Source organism: Oncorhynchus gorbuscha, linkage group LG14, assembly GCF_021184085.1.
Source record: "Oncorhynchus gorbuscha isolate QuinsamMale2020 ecotype Even-year linkage group LG14, OgorEven_v1.0, whole genome shotgun sequence".
Classification (NCBI taxonomy): Eukaryota; Metazoa; Chordata; class Actinopteri; order Salmoniformes; family Salmonidae; genus Oncorhynchus; species Oncorhynchus gorbuscha.
The window spans coordinates 13,081,910-13,104,044 of record NC_060186.1 but is presented as its reverse complement, the minus strand read 5'-3'; the positions used below and the strand labels follow the sequence as shown (position 1 = coordinate 13,104,044).

At 43.8% G+C, this 22,135-nt stretch overlaps 1 protein-coding gene across 2 annotated transcripts in view; it reads left to right on the top strand.

The window, feature by feature from the left end:
• Positions 1–22,135, top strand: part of LOC123994458 (PRKC apoptosis WT1 regulator protein-like) — an 84,291-nt gene that overhangs the window by 36,096 nt on the left and 26,060 nt on the right. For both annotated transcript variants that reach the window (XM_046297070.1, XM_046297069.1), the window contains exon 3: positions 18,434–18,565. In XM_046297070.1, the coding sequence (XP_046153026.1) occupies positions 18,434–18,565 (132 nt within the window). The remainder of the gene's footprint in view (positions 1–18,433; positions 18,566–22,135) is intronic.

The window sequence follows — 22,135 nt, the reverse complement described above, 5'->3', positions numbered from 1 at the left end:
TATTTGGCTGGTATATGTTTAACCTGAATCTAAAGAACCTTGATTCCAAGCAATTGTTGAGACTGTTATTGAGACCCCTCTTGGAAATTGACTCCACAACCCTGAGGTCATTCTCATGCGTTGGGTTTGTCCTGGCCCTGTGTTTTACAGGGTCATAGTTGTGATTGTATGCACTGGTTTTACATATATCCTTTCTCATGTTCTAGACAGAATATATTATTCTCCCCCCGTGAAAGGACAAAGGAAGCTGGTATTGTACACGGCCCTTTAGGTTGTTTGGTTTCATCCTGGCCATGAGAAGTGATATCTTCCAGTCTGACAACGTGATAGACATGTTGCTGCTACTCCTCTAGCTGGCTGCTGTGCACCGGCTTTACTGCAGCCCAGTGTCTTTTTTGGTCTTTTGATAGCTCTATGAAACCCCAATAGTCCCACAGTTGAGACTGTATGAGAGTGAAGAAGCTGCTGCCAAGATACCGAGCCATTGCGGCCAAAAACCGTGAGGGCTCACACAAAAGGAGCGAGGGACTGAATGGCGCTTGGCTCTGACTGTCGTTGGCTAGTTTTTAAATGTTTTTTTTTTAAATAAACCCAATCAAAGGGACGACGAACCGATGGCTTTCTCTTCTTTAAGTGTCCCGAGGGGTTTTATTGGCTCATACTGGCCCAGCCAAGACATCTCCTCATCTCTCTATTTCCTGCTTTTGTTGGTTGCGAACCACTAGTGACACAATAACCCAGTGTTAAGTGCTGCTGTTGCTGATTCCCCTGCCGCTTGGATGAGCTCCCTGCTCTCCGCGCTAGGTATCCTGAGATCAAAGCATTGACGCAGAATATTATGGGTTGTCAGCTACTGTGTAATGCCCCATTTGGTACTGTATTCTTAAAAACAGGTCAGACCGAGGTTGATGGGTTGTTCATATGTACAGATACCAAGCATTCCAAAGATGAAGGGGGTGTGTGGAGAATGTGGGTCTGTCTGCCTCCTACAGGCCGTATGAGGCTAGAGGTCAGGTTGTAATGGGCTGACACACAGTAGGACTGGCTCAGGAGATGAGCAGCCCATTAAATACTGGGTTAGCATCATATAGTGCATTTGGAAAGTAATGTGACTTTTTCCAGACCCCTTATTTTAAATTTGTTAAATAAATGATTGTCTTCATCAATCTATACACAATACCCTATAATGACGAAGTGAGAACAGGTTTTTAGAAATTGTAGACCTTTATTAAAAATACAAAACATATACCTTATTTACTTAAGTATTCAGACCATTTGCTATGAGAAATTGAGCTCAGGTGCATCCTGTTTCCATTGATCATCCTTGATATTTCTACAACTTGATTGGAGTCCACCTGTGGTAAATTCAATTGATTGGACATGATTTGGAAAGGCACACACCCGTCTATATAAGGTCCCACAGTTGATAGTGCATGTCAGAGCAAAAACTCATCCATGAGTTGGAAAGATTATGTCAAGGCATAGATCTGGGAAAGGGTACCAAACAAATTCTGCAGCATTGAAGGTCCGCAAGAACAGTGGCCTCCATCATTCTTAAATGGAAGAAGTTTTGAACCACCAAGACTATTCCAAGAGCTGGCCGTCCTTTCAAACTGAGCAATTGGGGGAGAAGGGCCATGGCCAGGTAGGTGACCAAGATCCTTATGGTCACTCTGACAGAGCTCCACAGTTCCTCTGTGGAGATGGGAGAACCTTCCAGAAGGACAATCATCTCTGCAGCACTCCACCAATGTGGGTTTTATGGTAGAGTAGCCAGACGGAAGCCACTCCTCAGTAAAAGATACCTGACAGCCCGCTTGGAGTTTGCCAAAAGGCACCTAAAGACCCTCAGACCCTCAGATAAGATTCTCTGGTCTGATGAAACCAAGGTTGAACTATTTTGGCCTCAATGTCAAGCCTCACATCTGGAAGAAACCTATCACCATCCCTAAGGTGAAGCATGCTGGTGTCAGCAGCATCCTGTGGGGATGTTTTTCAGTGGCAGGGACTGGGAGATGAGTCATGATCGAGGGTAAGATGAATGGAGCAATGTACAGAGAGATCCTTGATGAAAATGCGCTCCAGAGCACTCAGGACAGACTGAGGCGAAGGTTCACCTTCCAACAGGACAACGACCCTAAGCACACAGCCAGGACATGCAGAAGTGCCTTCAGAACAAGTCTCAGAATGTCCTTGAGTGCCCAGACTTGAACCCAATCGAACATCTCATGAGAGACCTGAAAATAGCTGTGCGGCAACTGGTAGAGCTTGAGAGGATCTGCAGAGAAGAATGGGAGAAACTCCTGAAATACAGGTGTGCCAAGCTTGTAGCGTCATACCCCAAAACACTCAGATGTATTCGCTGCCAAAGGAGCTTAAACAAATTCCTGAGTGTAAAGGCTTTTAATACTGGAAATTGTAGTTTTATATTTTTATAAATGTGGAGATAAATGGACCTGTTTTTGCTTTGTCATTATAGGGTATTGTGTGTAGATTGAGGGAAAAAAATAACAAAAAGTCAAGGGTTCTGAACTTAACGAATACACTGTTTCTGTCCCATCGGTCCCTCCCACCACTGTGGTGACTCTCGAACAGCACCGACCACCTCCCCTGACGCCCATACCTCTCCCTAAGCGTGAGTTAGCAGCCAACGGAACAAACATGCATGGCTGTCCATTGAGGACGGAAGGAAGGAAGGGAGGGGCGCATTTGAGGCTGCCCTGCTTTCCCTTTTGTCTCCTGGCTACCTGCACTGCTTCCCCTTGCATGCTTCTGTAGGACTGTGTGGATGGTGCGGTGAATGACCGAACAATGGAGGGAGCTTGGCGGCCTGGCCCTGGATGAGAAACAGCCTCACACCATGGGGTTGTTCTACGTGAACCAGAGCGCCAAGTCTAGGTCCAAAAGGCTCCTTGACAGTTCCTACCCCCAAGCCGTAAGACTGCTGAACAATTAACCCAATGGGCACCCTGACTCTTTATATTGACCCCCCCCCCTTGTTTTTACACTGCTGCTACTCACTGTTTATTATCTGTGCATAGTCACTTTACCCCTACCCACCGCTAAAAGCGGGTGGAAGTAAGTATTCGTGCCAGTGCTGAGGACGGAAACAACAGGAGGTTACGCCTCGATCAGACAGACTGCGTCATTGCATAATAAATTCTGTAGTTACATTTTTTTCATTATGTTATCTGTGAGCAAGACAGAGGTGCTGGTCTTGGACTACAGGAAAAGGCAGCCTGAACAGGCCCCCATTAACAACGACAGCACTGTGGTAGAGTGGGTCGAGAGTTTCAACTTCCTTGGTGTCCACATCACCAACAAACTAACATGGTCCAAACATACCAAGACGGTCGTGAAGAGGACACGACACAACCTTTCCCCCTCAGGAGACTGAAAAGATTTGGCATGAGTCCCCCAGATCCCCATAAGGTTCTGCAGCTGCACCATCGAGAGCATCCTGACCGGTTGCATCACCGCCTGTTATGGCAACTGCTCGGCATCTGACCGTAAGGCGCTACAAAGTGTTGTCTTTGTCATCATTCAATTGAAGACTTATTTTATCAAATCAATTCTCTGTAATTATTATTACATGATTAAACTAATGTCAATGTAATTAACTAGGAAGTCTGGGCACCAAGGAAAATCTTCAGATTACAAAGTTATAATTTTCCTAATATAACTTCAGATATTTTAATATCTGATCAATTACTTTTCTAATTAATTAATTGTTCTTTACCTCACGTTAGTCTCATTCCAAACGTCGTAAATTGTTGGTTAACTGCACAAACCCAGCCTTTACTATGAATCATCCATACATCAATTGTCTTAATCATTTATTTACTAACTAATCACAGAAATGCATAAACAAACAGTAGATATTGTTACAAGGAAATTATAGGGGAGTTTCCCTAGTGGGCTAAGCCGAAATGACGGCTTGGCGGACAAAGGGAAGTGGGTGTGGACTGAGAAGGGCGTGAAAGACAAAAGAGAGACGACACAGCTTATACTGAGGTTTTTGTGCTCTCTACTCAAACCTTCGCCCCCTCTGTGATTGAGGTATGCATGGCGTGTTTTTTAAATTCAGAATAGTAGAAAAGGGCTGTCCCATGAGCCAATGACTTAGTTAAACTTTAAAGGGAATATAATTCTCTCACATTAACGGTTTAAAATCACATTCCATAATTTCACAAATAGTTTCATCTTTATTCATTAATTTTATACAATAATTAGACGCAAACCTCATAACGGAGGCTCCTGTATAAACAGAGTTATGTTAATGCGGCTGTATTGTCTTTCATGAGGTCACAAACATGAAACAAAACGGACCGGGTCGTAGCTGGCTTCTCCACCGACCGTTTACACATTCTCCAAAACATGGATATTTTCTCTGCAAGCGGTACCAGAGCGCTAGGACCAAAAGGCTCCTCAAAAACTTCCACCCCCAAGCCATTAGACTGCTGAACAATTCATAAAAATCACTGATGGACAATTTACATTGAACTCCCCTTCTTTACACTGCTGCTACTCACTGTTTGTTTGTTACCTATGCATAGTCACTTCGCCCCCCACCTACATGTACAGATCACCTCAACTAGCCTGTACCCCTGCACACTGCCTCGGTACCGGTGCCCCCTGAATATAGCCTCGTTATTCTTATTGTTACTTTTTTTTTTGTTGCCTACTTGGTAAATATTTTTTCTTCAACTGCACTGTTGATTAAGGGCTTGTAAGTAAGCATTTCATGAGTAAAGTCTACAATGTTGGTTAAGGGCTTGTAAGTAAAGCATTTCACAGTAAAGTCTACACTGTTGGTTAAGGGCTTGTAAGTAAAGCATTACACAGTAAAGTCTACACTGTTGGTTAAGGGCTTGGTATTCAGCATTACACAGTAAAGTCTACACTGTTGGTTAAGGGCTTGGTATTCAGCATTACACAGTAAAGTCTACACTGTTGGTTAAGGGCTTGGTATTCAGCATTACACAGTAAAGTCTACACTGTTGGTTAAGGGCTTGGTATTCAGCATTTCACAGTAAAGTCTACACTGTTGGTTAAGGGCTTGGTATTCAGCATTACACAGTAAAGTCTACTACACTTGTTGTATTTGGTGCATGTGGCAAATAAAGTTAGATTTGAACATTTTGTTCTGGATATGTGTACAACCAACAGTTCAACATTCACCATTTTGCTACTATTTCTGTCAAGTCTACGGATACAATTTGATTAATACGTTGGATTTATCCATTGGATATGAATCTACTTCTGGTGTGTCCAAACGCAATGATGCTGTCAGTCTGAGGCTTTAGACAAAACACAGGACCAGCTTCCCCCGCTGACTCCGTATACCACCACCACAAACCCTGTTATTACTGCTGGTTTACAGGGATTCATTATGATGGTCCTGGATCCAGAGCTGTGGGTCTAAGTACTCTAGCAGGTCCCAGCTACTATCAGCCTGGTCTCACTGTTATACACTGGTTTGAGTTACAGTACAGTACAGGCCCCATAGCTTGTGGATGTTAAATGTATCCCATCTACACTTGCCTTCAGACAGTTTCAAGACCCTCATGCCAACTCTGGGGATGAGATGGTATTGTTGTCATGTCAACAAGAAGAGTCAACGGTGTTATACTTGAAGAGTTGGACGTAACTGTTGGTATCATTTGAAAACCACACTGCCATTGAATAGGGGCAGCAAGTAGCCTAGCGGTTAAGAGCGTTGGGCCAGTCACTGAAGGGCTTGGTTCAATTCCCAGAACTGGCAAGCTCGAAAAATCTGCCCTTCTGCCCTTGAGCAAGGCAGTTATCCCCCAACAACTGCTCCCTGGCCGCCGATGATGTGAACGTCGATTTAAGGTAGCCCACCGTACTTCTCTGATTCAGAGGCGTTTGGTTAAATGCAGAAGGCACATTTGGGTTGAATGCATTCAGTTGGCGTGAGGGCCTTGAAACTGTCTGCAGGCAATCTGAAGATGCATTTAACATCTGGCAAATGACTAGTTACCCCCTTTCCCTTCCCTTTCCCTATACCTGTGGACAGGCATGTCTGAACCTCGAGTCATGCAGAGGTTTCCTGTCATCATCATAGCACAATGAGTCTACCTGCACCAACCAGCTGCACTAGGGTAGCCAGAGCAGTGGACTGGACCGAGTGTGTCTGCAGTTGGATGTGCGCGAGGCACTCCTCCCTGGTCAAACACTAGAGAAAACAAACAGTAGACTTGCAAATGGGGCCTTAACTACAAGCTCCATACCCTTCTATCAGACCCAGGCAAGCAATGTTTATGCAGTGGGCTAGAGTCAACACAGAGATAAAGACCCCCTGGCCAACAGGTTAGTTTGGTCTGCAGAGTATACAGTCCTGCTGGGATGCTTCTATAAGAGGATCTGATAGGTTTAGAAGACTAGACCGATGTATTAAACACTGCTCTCATTGGACGCTGATGAGCCCAAATGTGCTGAATGGACTCAAACGTAGAACTATTGTGCTGAAATCTATTGTCTTGAATATTCATGTTTTATTTCATGAATGGATGCCATGTCCTGGTATGAAAGATGTATGTTATCATCCAAAATCATAACAGCTAGAACAGGCTGCCTTTTTACACAGTGTAAAATCACGTTGTTCTGGAGGGAAGACAACGGGGGGAGAGTGGATCTGTTGGCCATCGGTTACAAGGTGAATCTGTAATCTTTTCAAATGCTTGGCTGTCTTTATTTATTTTACCTTTATTTAACTAGGCAAGTCAGTTAAGTTAAATTCTTATTTTCAATGACGGCCTACAAAAACAGGTCTCTGGTTAACTGCCTTGTTCAGGGGCAGAACGATATATTTTTTGACTTTGTCAGCTCGGGGATTCGATCTTGCAACCTTTCAGTTACTAGTACAATGGTCTAACCACTAGGCTACCTGCCACCCAAGCTAAAGAGAAGACGGCACTGGATGTCTTTTCTCGAAGACGGTCTGTGTACAGTAGCCTATTTCCTCTGTTGCATAAATTCAACCAAACTTCCAGCTGCTAATTATTCATTAGGAATGAAGAAGCAACCATGTAATTAAGCAATGCTCCATACGACTGGAAAATTGCTACATCGTAACATGATCAGCGAATGATTATTATATTCATAATATTTCACACTATTTCCAGAGTTTGTTATGCGGCGTCATCTTCTTACCAAGCTTGTTTTCTCCATTTGAGTCATTTTCGATATTGCTCATTTGAACTCATCTTTTCTGTCTGTCTGTCACCGTCTCTGAATGAATGAATGTCTGTCTGTCACTGTCTCTGAATGAATGAATGTCTGTCTGTCTGTCACTGTCTCTGAATGAATGAATGTCTGTCTGTCTGTCACTGTCTCTGAATGAATGAATGAATGTCTGTCTGTCACTGTCTCTGAATGAATGTCTGTCTGTCTGTCACTGTCTCTGAATGAATGAATGAATGAATGTCTGTCTGTCACTGAATGAATGAATGAATGTCTGTCTGTCTGTCACTGAATGAATGAATGAATGAATGAATGTCTGTCTGTCACTGTCTCTGAATGAATGTCTGTCTGTCTGTCTCTGACTGAATGAATGTTTGTCTGTCTGTCACTGTCTCTGACTGAATGAATGTCTGTCTGTCACTGTCTCTGAATGAATGTCTGTCTGTCTGTCTGTCACTGTCTCTGAATGAATGAATGAATGTCTGTCTGTCTGTCTCTGAATGAATGAATGAATGTCTGTCTGTCTGTCACTGTCTCTGAATGAATGAATGTCTGTCTGTCTCTGAATGAATGAATGAATGAATGTCTGTCTGTCTCTGAATGAATGAATGAATGAATGTCTGTCTGTCTCTGACTGAATGAATGAATGTCTGTCACCGTCTCTGACTGAATGAATGAATGTCTGTCTGTCACTGTCTCTGACTGAATGAATGAATGTCTCTGTCACTGTCTCTGACTGAATGTCTGTCTGTCTGTCTGTCACTGTCTCTGAATGAATGAATGTCTGTCTGTCTGTCACTGTCTCTGACTGACTGAATGAATGAATGTCTGTCTGTCACTGTCTCTGAATGAATGTCCGTGTCTGTCTGACTGCACGCCATATTTAAGGCTGGGAATAAAACATGAAGCAGAGAACTCTCCTAGTAGCAGGATGCCATTGAAAAATCAATGATAATTTTGCACCAGAAATGCGTAATGCAATACATGTAATTAAATATGTTGTCACGTATTTGTATCCATTAAAAAGCCTTTGATATTTTCATGGCGGTTGAGCAACTCACTAAACTATTATTTGTTGTTCTTATGACCATTCTATCGTCTTGCGAATGAAACCGGGGAGAGGTCACGACCACACATCCTCTGAGGTCTCGCTGAGGTCAGAGGCACTGCTTTAGGCAGGATGAGACCTGTCAGGAGACTGACTGGTGGTTCTTTGTATCTCAGTTGGTAGAGCATGGCACTTGTAACGCCAGGGTCGTGGGTTCAACACCCACATGTAAAATGTTATGCACGCATGATTACGTTGCACTGGATAAAAGCGTCTGCCAAATGGCATATTTATTTATTCAAAGTTTAATAAGGTCTGTCTCAGGCCTCTCCTGGGGGCTACATAGACTGATGGACAACCAAACGGCGTAGTACATTGTTATCCATTAGCTGCACATAGCAATAATTGCTCAATTTCATTGATTCTCTGTCACAGAAAACAAGACGACCCCATTCTGTGATATAACATTAGAAATGGGGTTAGTACAGAGAGCTGGGTGGTATTTCAGTTACCATTTTAGGAGTTTAGGCCTGGAGTCTGTTTTAATACCTTCTCTGCCCCCTCTCAAACTCTTCCCCCAAAGCCTCGTAACATGCCCAGCAGTTCAATTCCTGGCTCTTTGTCCAAACCACAGAGGTTATAGAGCATAGAATGAGGCTGGCAAAGCAAGAGCAGTGAGACAGTGTGGTGTTGCATGGTCTATTTCCACAGATGGATTAAAGCTGGGGCCAGAGGTCAGACAGTTGACCTCTGCTTGGCTTCCTGGCTGCCCAGGTCTATCTACAACAGAGAGGGAAGCTGAGGCTAGCACTGTCTCATGATTGATGACCACGGAGGATTTATAGTGCGTTTCCTAGTAGTTGTAGCCTATGTTTTGTAATGGCATACTTTTACTGTCACCCCACATGGAGATTCTGTCCCTGTGTGGTCTGGTGGAGTATTAAACATGCTTGTTAAAACATTATTGCTGAAAAGCCCGTTCCAGGCTTGTGCTTGATAAACATTGATTAAAAAAATAAATATATAAACTCAGCAAAAAAAGAAACGTCTATTTCAGGACCCTGTCTTTCAAAGATAATTTGTAAAAATCCAAATAACTTCACAGATCTTCATTGTAAAGGGTTCAAAACACTGTTTTCCATGCTTGTTCAATGACACAAACAATTAATGAACATGCACCTGTGGAATGGTCGTAAAGACATTAACAGCTTATCAACGATAAGCAATTAAGGTCAGTTATGAAAACTTACAACACTAAAGAGGCCTTACTACTGACTGAAAAATACCAAAAGAAAGATGCCCAGTGTCCCTGCTCATCTGCATGAACGTACTTTAGGCATGCTGCAAGGAGGCATGAGGACTGCAGATGTGGCATGGGAAATAAATTGTAAATCGTCCTCGCAGTGGCAGACCACGTTCAACAACACCTGCACAGGATCAGTACACATGGACATCACACCTGCGGGACAGTTACACGATGGCAACAACTGCCCGAGTTACACCAGGAAGGCACAATCCCTCCATCAGTGCTCAGACTATCCGCAATAGGACTTGTAGGCCTGTTGTAAGGCAGGTCCTCGCCAGACATCACCGGCAACAATGTCACCTATGAGCACAAACCCACTATCGCTGGACGAGGCAGGACTGGAAAAAAGTGCTCTTCACTGACGAGTCACTATCTTCTCTCACCAGGGGTGATGGTCGGATTTGCGTTTATCGTTGAAGGAATGAGCGTTACACTGAGGCCTGTACTCTGGAGCAGGATCGATTTTGGAGGTGGGGGGGGTTTACTTAAATAAGTTGTAATCACAGCCAAGACAAGCTGCATTTTATGAGAATGTCTTGTACACCGTTTGACTTCAAGGCCCAAACCAACCCCTGCAAGGAAAAACAAGTTTATTTGGAATTTTATCTCAGAAGTAAAAAAAAAAACATATTTTGGGAACAAAACCAGTGTGGGATTAACAGGGCCGATAAATCACGCTTTCTGTGTTTGGGGGTAGAGAGAGAGAATTGACACTGATTTTAGAGGCTCAGAGATGGTTTAAGGTTGGCCCCATAGCTGACCAACACCTCCATCTGTCTGACAGCCCACTGAGCAGTTTGCAGCCTCTTCATCACTCTGTCTCTGTGTGTGTGTGCGAGCTTGCCTGAATCTGGGCATTGAACAACACTCCGTTGGACTCTTGCTACAGCCAAGAGGAATTGTGGGTAATGCACTTGTATCCTCACGTTGTTCCCTTTTACTCAGCAAAACAACCATAATTTAATTCAGACTTCACCTAATCTGCCTCCATGATATTATTATTTCACGTTGGACCATAACAGGTTGTTACGGTAACCAGACAGTCATATTTTATGCAAACTCTTATGACCTTGTCAGATGATATCGTTCAGGCCTCATAGCTGGCAAACCTCTACTTTAACCCACATAGGCAACAACGTCCTCAAGTGTCACATTTATCCCCTCGACTCTCACCGTGGATGTTTGTTCTCCCTTTGATCTCTGACAGACCGGAGTTCCTCCAGTCCCTCCAGAGAGCTTTGTGTTGTATTTGTGAGCCAGATCCTAGCTGAGGCTCAATGAACAATGCTGATTATTAACGAACAGTGGGCAGTGTGTGAATCACCTCAGTGCCGTTGTCCCTCTCCTTTCCTCACTGCTCCTCTCTCTCTCTAACACATCATCCAAATGAACTCAGTCAGTGCCGTTGTCCCTCTCCTTTCCTCACTGCTCCTCTCTCTCTCTAACACATCATCCAAATGAACTCAGTCAGTGCCAGGGCAGGCGGCAGGTAATTAATGAACACAAGTCATTAAACACGGTCGCGCAACACCGCCGTCACAGCAGCCTCCAATGGGAAGACAATACCGCCGTCGCAGCAGCCTCCAATGGGAAGACGATACCGCCGTCGCAGCAGCCTCCAATGGGAAGACAATACCGCCGTCGCAGCAGCCTCCAATGGGAAGACAATACCGCCGTCGCAGCAGCCTCCAATGGGAAGACAATACCGCCGTCGCAGCAGCCTCCAATGGGAAGACAATACCGCCGTCGCAGCAGCCTCCAATGGGAAGACAATACCGCCGTCGCAGCAGCCTCCAATGGGAAGACAATACCGCTGTCGCAGCAGCCTCCAATGGGAAGACAATACCGCCGTCGCAGCAGCCTCCAATGGGAAGACGATACCTCCGTCGCAGCAGCCTCCAATGGGAAGACAATACCTCCGTCACAGCAGCCTCCAATGGGAAGACAATACCTCCGTCACAGCAGCCTCCAATGGGAAGATTTGTAAGTCGCTCTGGATAAGAGAGTCTGCTAAATGACTTAAATGTAAATGTAAATGTAAGACAATACCGCCGTCACAGCAGCCTCCAATGGGAAGACAATACCGCAGTCACAGTAGCCTTCAATGGGAAGAAAAGACTAGCGGATGGTGGTGCCCTCTGCTTGTTTATTAATACATTTGAGGAGTAAACGGACAGAGCGCTGGCACGTTAACATGTCGGCGCTGGCAGTCGGCTTAAATTTGTCAAACGGGTCCTCTGAGGAGAGAGACTTTGTCGTGTTGTCTGTCTTGTTGTGATGTGTGCGTTTTGTCATTTATTTATTTTAATCGCAGGCCGCCGTCCCCGCAGGAGGCCTTTTGCCTTTTGGTAGGCCGTCATTGTAAATACGAATTTGTTATTAACTGACTTGCCTAGTTAAAGGGGGGGGGGATATTATGAATGTCAGTGTCTAGGAAGGGATATTAGAGAAGATATTATGAGTGTTAGTGTTTAGGAAGGGATATTAGAGAAGATATTATGAGTGTTAGTGTTTAGGAAGGGATATTAGAGAAGATATTATGAGTGTCAGTGTCTAGGAAGGGATATTAGAGAAGATATTATGAGTGTCAGTGTTTAGGAAGGGATATTAGAGAAGATATTATGAGTGTTAGTGTCTAGGAAGGGATATTAGAGAAGATATTATGAGTGTCAGTGTCTAGGAAGGGATATTAGAGAAGATATTATGAATGTCAGTGTCTAGGAAGGGATATTAGGAGAAGATATTATGAGTGTTAGTGTCTAGGAAGGGATATTAGGTAACCACACTGATATTATGAGTGTTAGTGTCTAGGAAGGGATATTAGGTATAGGACCACACTGAGGAGAGAGACGATACTATGAGTGTTAGTGTTTAGGAAGGGATATTAGGTATAGGACCACACTGAGGAGAGAAGATATTATGCGTGTTAGTGTCTAGGAAGGGATATTAGGTATAGGACCACACTGAGGAGAGAGGAGAGAGAGGGAAGATATGAGTGTTAGTGTCTAGGAAGGGATATTGGGTATAGGACCACACTGAGGAGAGAGAGAGAAGATATTATGAGTGTTAGTGTCTAGGAAGGGATATTAGGTATAGGACCACACTGAGGAGAGAGAGAGATAAGATATGAGTGTTAGTGTTTAGGAAGGGATATTAGGTATAGGACCACACTGAGGAGAGAAGATATTATGAGTGTTAGTGTCTAGGAAGGGATATTAGGTATAGGACCACACTGAGGAGAGAGGAGAGAGAGGGAAGATATGAGTGTTAGTGTCTAGGAAGGGATATTGGGTATAGGACCACACTGAGGAGAGAGAGAGAAGATATTATGAGTGTTAGTGTCTAGGAAGGGATATTAGGTATAGGACCACACTGAGGAGAGAGGAGAGAGAGGGAAGATATGAGTGTTAGTGTCTAGGAAGGGATATTGGGTATAGGACCACACTGAGGAGAGAGAGAGAAGATATTATGAGTGTTAGTGTCTAGGAAGGGATATTAGGTATAGGACCACACTGAGGAGAGAGAGGGAAGATATGAGTGTTAGTGTCTAGGAAGGGATATTAGGTATAGGACCACACTGAGGAGAGAGAGAGAAGATATTATGAGTGTTAGTGTCTAGGAAGGGATATTAGGTATAGGACCACACTGAGGAGAGAGAGAGAAGATATTATGAGTGTTAGTGTCTAGGAAGGGATATTAGGTATAGGACCACACTGAGGAGAGAGAGAGGGAAAGAAGATATTATGAGTGTTAGTGTTTAGGAAGGGATATTAGGTATAGGACCACACTGAGGAAGGGATATTAGAGAAGATATTATGAGTGTTAGTGTTTAGGAAGGGATATTAGGTATAGGATATTAGGAGAGAGAGAGAGAAGATATTATGAGTGTTAGTGTCTAGGAAGGGATATTAGGTATAGGACCACACTGAGGAGAGAGAGAGAAGATATTATGAGTGTTAGTGTCTAGGAAGGGATATTAGGTATAGGACCACACTGAGGAGAGAGAGAGAGAAGATATTATGAGTGTTAGTGTTTAGGAAGGGATATTAGGTATTAGGACCACACTGAGGAGAGAGGATATTAGAGAAGATATTATGAGTGTTAGTGTTTAGGAAGGGATATTAGGTAAGATATTACTGAGGAGAGAGAGAAGATATTAGAGTGTTAGTGTCTATGAAGGGGTATTAGGTATAGGACCACACTGAGGAGATTAGAGAAGATATTATGAGTGTTAGTGTCTAGGAAGGGATATTAGGTATAGGACCACACTGAGGAGAGAGAGAAAGATATTATGAGTGTTAGTGTCTAGGAAGGGATATTAGGTATAGGACCACACTGAGGAGAGAGAGAGAGATATTATGAGTGTTAGTGTCTAGGAAGGGATATTAGGTATAGGACCACACTGAGGAGAGAGAGAGAAGATATTATGAGTGTTAGTGTCTAGGAAGGGATATTAGGTATAGGACCACACTGAGGAGAGAGAGAGAGAAGATATGAGTGTTAGTGTCTAGGAAGGGATATTAGGTATAGGACCACACTGAGGAGAGAGAGAGAAGATATTATGAGTGTTAGTGTCTAGGAAGGGATATTAGGTATAGGACCACACTGAGGAGAGAGAGAGAGAAGATATTATGAGTGTTAGTGTCTAGGAAGGGATATTAGGTATAGGACCACACTGAGGAGAGAGGAGAGAAGATATTATGAGTGTTAGTGTCTAGGAAGGGATATTAGGTATAGGACCACACTGAGGAGAGAGAGAGAAGATATTATGAGTGTTAGTGTCTAGGAAGGGATATTAGGTATAGGACCACACTGGGAGAGAGAGAAGATATATGAGTGTTAGTGTCTAGGAAGGGATATTGAGGTATAGGACCACACTGAGGAGAGAAGATATTATGAGTGTTAGTGTTTAGGAAGGGATATTAGAGAAGATATTGGACCACAGTGTTTAGGAAGGGATATTAGAGAAGATATTATGAGTGTTAGTGTTTAGGAAGGGATATTAGAGAAGATATTATGAGTGTTAGTGTTTAGAAGGGATATTAGGTATAGGACCACACCGAGGAGAGAGAGAGAAGATATTATGAGTGTTAGTGTCTAGGAAGGGATATTAGGTATAGGACCACACTGAGGAGAGAGAGAGAGATATTATGAGTGTTAGTGTCTAGGAAGGGATATTAGGTATAGGACCACACTGAGGAGAGAGAGAAGATATTATGAGTGTTAGTGTCTAGGAAGGGATATTAGGTATAGGACCACACTGAGGAGAGAGAGAGAGAAGATATGAGTGTTAGTGTTTAGGAAGGGATATTAGGTATAGGACCACACTGAGGAGAGAGAGAAAGATATTATGAGTGTTAGTGTCTAGGAAGGGATATTAGGTATAGGACCACACTGAGGAGAGAGAGAAGATATTATGAGTGTTAGTGTCTAGGAAGGGATATTAGGTATAGGACCACACTGAGGAGAGAGAGAAGATATTATGAGTGTTAGTGTTTAGGAAGGGATATTCGGTATAGGACCACACTGAGGAGAGAGAGAAGATACTATGAGGGTTAGTGTCTAGGAAGGGGTATAGGACCACACTGAGGAGAGAGAAGATATGAGTGTTAGTGTCTAGGAAGGGATATTAGGTATAGGACCACACTGAGGAGAGAGAGAAGATATTATGAGTGTTAGTGTCTAGGAAGGGATATTCGGTATAGGACCACACTGAGGAGAGAGAGAGGGAAAGAAGATATTATGAGTGTTAGTGTCTAGGAAGGGATATTAGGTATAGGACCACACCGAGGAGAGAGACGATACTATGAGTGTTAGTGTTTAGGAAGGGATATTCGGTATAGGACCACACTGAGGAGAGAGACGATACTATGAGTGTTAGTGTTTAGGAAGGGATATTCGGTATAGGACCACACTGAGGAGAGAGAGAAGATACTATGAGGGTTAGTGTCTAGGAAGGGGTATAGGACCACACTGAGGAGAGAGAAGATATGAGTGTTCGTGTCTAGGAAGGGGTATTAGGTATAGGACCACACTGAGGAGAGAGAGAAGATACTATGAGTGCTCTGCCTGTATGAGCTGTCTGCAGCTGTAGTTCTGTCAAGGAGCAGCTGTTGGAAATTGTTCTTGAGGATTTTTTTCCCATTTCAAATCAAGGTGAGGATGGGAGGTATAAACTGTCCACTCAGGGAGGTTCTTCAGGGAGGTATAGACTCCATTACATAAGCAGTCCACTCAGGGAGGTTATTTGAGACACTGACATGTCCACTCAGGGAGGTATAGACGCAGTCCACTCAGGGAGGTATAGACGCAGTCCACTCAGGGAGGTATAGACGCAGTCCACTCAGGGAGGTATAGACGCAGTCCACTCAGGGAGGTATAGACGCAGTCCACTCAGGGAGGTATAGACGCAGTCCACTCAGGGAGGTATAGACGCAGTCCACTCAGGGAGGTATAGACGCAGTCCACTCAGGGAGGTATAGACGCAGTCCACTCAGGGAGGTATAGACGCAGTCCACTCAGGGAGGTATAGACGCAGTCCACTCAGGGAGGTATAGACGCAGTCCACTCAGGGAGGTATAGACGCAGTCAGACATTTTGCAAGTTCCTCCTGCCATGGATTCAGCATTAGAATGATAGATTGCGGATCACTTTCCCACAAAAGGACCACATTTCCACCCAGCACACACATTCCTAATGGACTGCCACAGTCGGGACCAGATGTAGCTTCTTAACTGGACTTGTCTTCCCATGATGAACACTGGTGTTTGGAGACCTCAATAACATGTTGAGTAAACGCTCTTCAGAGGCCTCGCGCTTTACGCCTGCCAAGGTCCCACACATAAACAGGAAGAGGAAGGAATGTTGGGACTCTGCTGCTTCTTTTCAGAACTCACTTCCCCTCTCCCCTCTGGTGTGTGTCATCATCACCACTTTATCAGAGCCCCTCGACAGGAGGAAATGTACTCGGCGTTTCCCAGGGCAACCAGTAGTGCCCTCCTCCTGCTTTCAATAGGTGATACTTGTCCCTAGTTTAGCTGTGTGTCTAATGGATGTGTCTGTGTTTGCTAAGTGTGTTTATCTGTATTTTAAATACAGCTGTCTGATGATAAATTGTGTGGTTACACCATGATACTGTATACCCATTCTTAATAATTACTGTGCATTAGTCATACAGTATGCTATTATTTGTATGTCTCTGCCTCCAGTATGAAGGAAGTTAGGTAGTTCGCGAGCCAATGCTAGCTAGCATTAGCACAATGACTGGAAGTCTATGGTATCTACTAGCATGCTGAGGACAGTATCCTATAATACTTCACTATCGGACTTGGTATTGTGAAAGTGAATGCTGGACTAAGGTTATATATTCATGGTTCTATTGACATAAACCTATTTGACCCTGTGGACTCAGACGTGGCCGCCATGACTGATAGTGTACAGAGACAAAATATGGCTTAGCATAGTCTCCTCACTGGCTGGGTCGGAAAAACACACATTCTTTCTGCTGAAATCAGAAACATCCCTTAAAAGGATAAGCCTAGATCTCCCATTGTTTTATCTGGAATAAGACAAATGCATGGAAATGATTTGAATTAATAGTGGGTAAAACAGCCAGCACCGTGATCCAAAATAAATGTTCGTAACCTAGTTCCAGAAGTCCCTCTGTTTGGGCAACTGTGCATAGCAACATTTTTAGTCTTAAAACACTGTTGATGTAGACTGACTTCTGTTAGACTGTAAAATCCCTCATTATTCCATATGTGACTGTTATTAGTTTTATTTTTCTGACCCCTGCTTCTCTGGAGTCTACAGCTGTGTATTTCTGTAGGCAGTTGGGAGGGAGCAGGGGAACATTTGGGCAAATCAAACAGCACAGAGCATCCCTGTTGCCCTTTGCAGGGGTCAGATGGCTAAAGGCAGGCAGTGTGTTAACTGGGCTTGTCTGCACAGACACAGGCACCATGCTCCTAAAAGTAATGTCTGTGTCAATATGTTATAGGCCAGACGAGAACAACTAGCGTTAACCTCTGCCTGTTAGAGCAGAGAAGAAAGGAGTTGGCATTTCCCCAGGCGTGCTGATAAACATTTTGGCAGGAAGGTCTTTGCAAATGACTACATTCCTTTATAGCCTTTTAAGGCTATTTTTACCATTCAAGGGCCTGTTCGTTCGGTAAGCACCGTTTTGTTTGTTGCACAGCGTGAAAACAGGAAAGACTGGTTTGTGTTCTGCACGAGTGAGAGGTTGGCTCCTGTTTCTGTCAATATAGAGGATACAACCGTCAAGTTCAAAGTCAAACTATTTTCTCAATGCATATTCATTTATTTTTTTATGCACTTTTTAACTAAATCGCATATATCATGAATTTCACAATTTCTCGCTGTGACCTGACTGACCCCTACATCACAGGGTGTTTCGGGGACATTCCACAGGTCAAAAAGCCCTCTGACTACACTTCCACAGCAGCAGTGTAAGGACCCCTTGCCTGCATTCTTCCTGTTGCCTGCATGCCCCAGTGAATGTGGCATAGGTTGCATCAGAGCTGTCCAGGGGCTGGGAAAGAAATCATGTCTTAAGAGGATTAAGGGGACCGGGGCCACATCTCTCCGGAGGTGACCACGGTTACAGTGAGAATGACCCCGGCTGTCACCACGCGCCAACATCAGTGGTGGTGTCTCACTACCCATGCCTCTCTCTCTTTATTGCTCTGTACCTCTCTCTCTTTCAATAGATGTACATCATGTTGATATGTTACTTAGTGTATAGCATAGTTAATTTATTTGCACCTAAAGACCATTCAATAAGTTGACCTCTCTTCACACCTTAATTATTCAATAAAGGTGTGTTCAACTCTCTCTCTCTCTCTGTATTGCAGAGCCTGGATGAACTGGATGATGATGACGGAGGGGATAAGGCGAAGGAGGAGGAGCAGCAGCTGACACAGCTCAACACGGAACAGAACGAAGCCATGACCTCTGACCCAGGGGCTGCCACCCACTTACTACAGGTGAGGACCACGTCACCCAACCTCACTGATATTTTACCCCTTAGTGTAATATCTAGGGCCTGGAGTTTTGCCTGACTATGTAACTGGACCTGGAAACACTCTTGGCTCAAGTCATATCAATCAACAAGGCATTTGGCTCCCCAAGTTATTGTACACATTTAGGGGAAAAAAGGGTTTGATCACTTGCTTTATATATGAAACACCTAGAAGTTCTGTATAGAACCCTTTTTATATGGTTCTTTGATCAGAACCCTAGAGGTTATTCACTGAACTAAAATGTTTCCATATACTGTTGAACACTGCATGGTGCCATTTATGAATTATGGCTACTACTATTTTGAAAGAATATACTTTAATAAACAATTAAACGATGGATCGAAGAATACCAGCGAGAATTATTTGCCATTCTATGCAAACATAGTTTGGAAATATGCACTGGTGGCCAGGAAGGCATCTCTTTGTTTGAATGATGGCCCACGTCAACTCTGGCTCACTTCTTTACAATACAACACTTTGTCCATTCTTTAGTGATCAACAAAAAGGTGTCTTCTGCTCTGTTCTCAACCACCACCAAACTGCAGATCTCACACATGCAGTTGAGACAACCACAGGTTCAAGCTGCATGCAGTGCCCCTGGATGGAGAGCATGTTGTGGGGTTAAAGGCCTTGCTCAAGGGCCTAATGTTAGGGGAATGTTTTGAAGATGTGAACCCAGCAGCCCTCCAGTTGTCAGATCAATTCTGTCATTGTTTTTCTCCAGTGCCCAACCCGGGATTAGAACCAGCCACCCTTCGGCCACACGCCGCTGGCTTACCTGCTTGACTGGAGACATGAGTTCATCTCCAGAAATAAGCATGAGTTAACCTGCCAAAATGCTATGCAGACATACAATTATTATATATATCACTTTTTTTAGTAAAGGGTCCTTTAAATATTAATTGAAGAACCAAAAGGATATATATAGAACCCCAAAGTACCCTTTTCTAAGTGTATAGTACAAAACAGGATAGATCTCTTGATTCCCAGTGATCTACAGCTAAGTCCAGCACCAACTTACACTCTCCTCCCCTGAGCAGAATGTGATGATGGATGGATAGATAGATTGACCAACAGTGCCTCTGTTTGGTGGCACTGTGGTAACTGAGAGAAATCACTCTGCTTGAGAAGGAGAGCGCTACAAACAATGCATTGCTCTATTTGCATTACAATACTCTACAAAATACAAAGTATTCTCATTCCATTCTGAGTGTGGTGACATTAGTAGTACTAAAAAAACAGCTTAGACACCTGTGTTTTTGAGATGGTCGCAACACAACGGTCCACAGGGATAAGTGCTTATAGCTTCATTGGGAGCCTGTGTTGCAGCAAGTCTCTCTAAAAACACACTTCAGAGCCATATCTGGAACTAATCTGCATGTATGACAGGCTATTGATATGGAGCATGCAGTTTGGGAACAGAGGAGTCCCTGCCTATTCAGTCCAATGCGTTAATAGATTTCACAGGAGGGCCAAACCGATTTTATATACACATTGTTTTGCAAACAATTATGTTTTGATTGTGGTACTAGGTGCGTAATTGATTTTGAAGCAAACCGTTCCAGAGCATAACATACCTGAATAAGACAGAGTCCCCTACTATCAGGTTTATTATCATTGATACCATTGTTTCTATAAGCAGTGATGTTGCAAATATCGTTTTCTGTTACTTTTCCCTTGAGATCATTACTGTGCAGTCAAAAAGTGTGCAATTGAAGTTCTGTCTAACTCTCTATGCAGAGACGTGAAAGGACTTCAATGAGAATGTCGGTAACGTAGGCAACAGCGGACACACTCGTCTATGAGCTGGAATATGGTACGATTTGGATTTCCTCCCTGTGTTATATTTACAGATGTGTTTTCTGTCTGTACTATACAGTATATCAGATGATATGTTCGTATAAAGCTTTCCAAATGTAGTTAGTAATTTAATGTACAAAGTCCGTAGGCCCACAAACACTTAATTCACTAGAAATACGAGTCCCCCCACACACTCGTTAAACCTGTGTCATGTGTGTAAAAAGTGAAGAGGCTTCTACTCTATTGACATACCATATAGTGAATCCAGTAGATTCACTATATAACACATCCTTCCCACTGAGACAAAACCAGATTACACTTCAGCCATTTCAAATGAGACCTAGAGGTTCTTGCTGAGCCCACCTTACCATTACCACATATTTCCCTTAAGTCAGAGGAGATGTGGGTACTGCCACGGCTAACCACTGGGGAGCTCCCACACTGCATCTCACCCATTGCTCTACCACTCCCTGTCTTTGGCCGAGGGATTGTTCATGGTAATATTTGGTTGTGTGTCGTGCCTTTGTGACCGTTGTGACGAGCTAACGGAGGAGGAGGGGAGAGAGGATCTACAGGGAGCTGTCAAGTCGACATCTGTAAAGACCGAGCATTCCAAAAATGTGCTGTTTCATTCTGACCCCATTTAATCACACAGACAAGCGGTTGCCATGTTGTCTGTGTAATATACAGGTACCTCGAGCGCAAACGGTCAGGTCTTTTAGCTTCGGCACTGGTATCAAGATGTCTGGACTTAGACGGGACTGGCAACTTCAAATACTAAAAAAATGTAGACGTTTCTGCAAAACAAAATAATCCCCTATCGTTTTGAGCCCACACGGTGTTGCGTCAATAATACGTGGACTTGGTTAATGAGCTTTCTGACATTCATTTGATAGTTGATTTGTATTTCTCTCTTTACATCCTTTTTTGGGTCAGTCTATCTGGTACCAAGTAAAACACTGTCCTCCCCTTCTTCTTCCTCTGTGGAGAGCTGTGTGTTCCTGCCCTATAACAACCTGTTCATGGAGATGAGACTAGGTAATAGCAGTGTAACACTGTCCTCCTCTCTTCTTCCTCTGTGGAGAGCTGTGTGTTCCTGCCCTATAACAACCTGTTCAGGGAGATGAGACAAGGTAATAGCAGTGTAACACTGTCCTCCTCTTCTTCCTCTGTGGAGAGCTGTGTGTTCCTGCCCTATAACAACCTGTTCATGGAGATGAGACGAGGTAATAGCAGTGTAACACTGTCCTCCTCTTCTTCCTCTGTGGAGAGCTGTGTGTTCCTGCCCTATAACAACCTGTTCAGGGAGATGAGACAAGGTCCTTCTGTAGCTCAGTGGTAGAGCATGGTGCTTGTAACCCAGGGTAGTGGGTTTCCTCTGTGGACCAGCCCATACGTAGAATGTATGCACACATGACTGTAAGTCCTATAACAACCTGTTCAAATGGAGATGAGACGAGGTAATAGCAGTGTAACACTGTCTTCTTCCTCTGTGGAGAGCTGTGTGTTCCTGCCCTATAACAACCTGTTCATGGAGATGAGACGAGGTAATAGCAGTGTAACACTGTCCTCCTCCTCTTCTTCCTCTGTGGAGAGCTGTGTGTTCCTGCCCTATAACAACCTGTTCATGGAGATGAGACGAGGTAATAGCAGTGTAACACTGTCCTCCTCTTCTTCCTCTGTGGAGAGCTGTGTGTTCCTGCCCTATAACAACCTGTTCATGGAGATGAGACT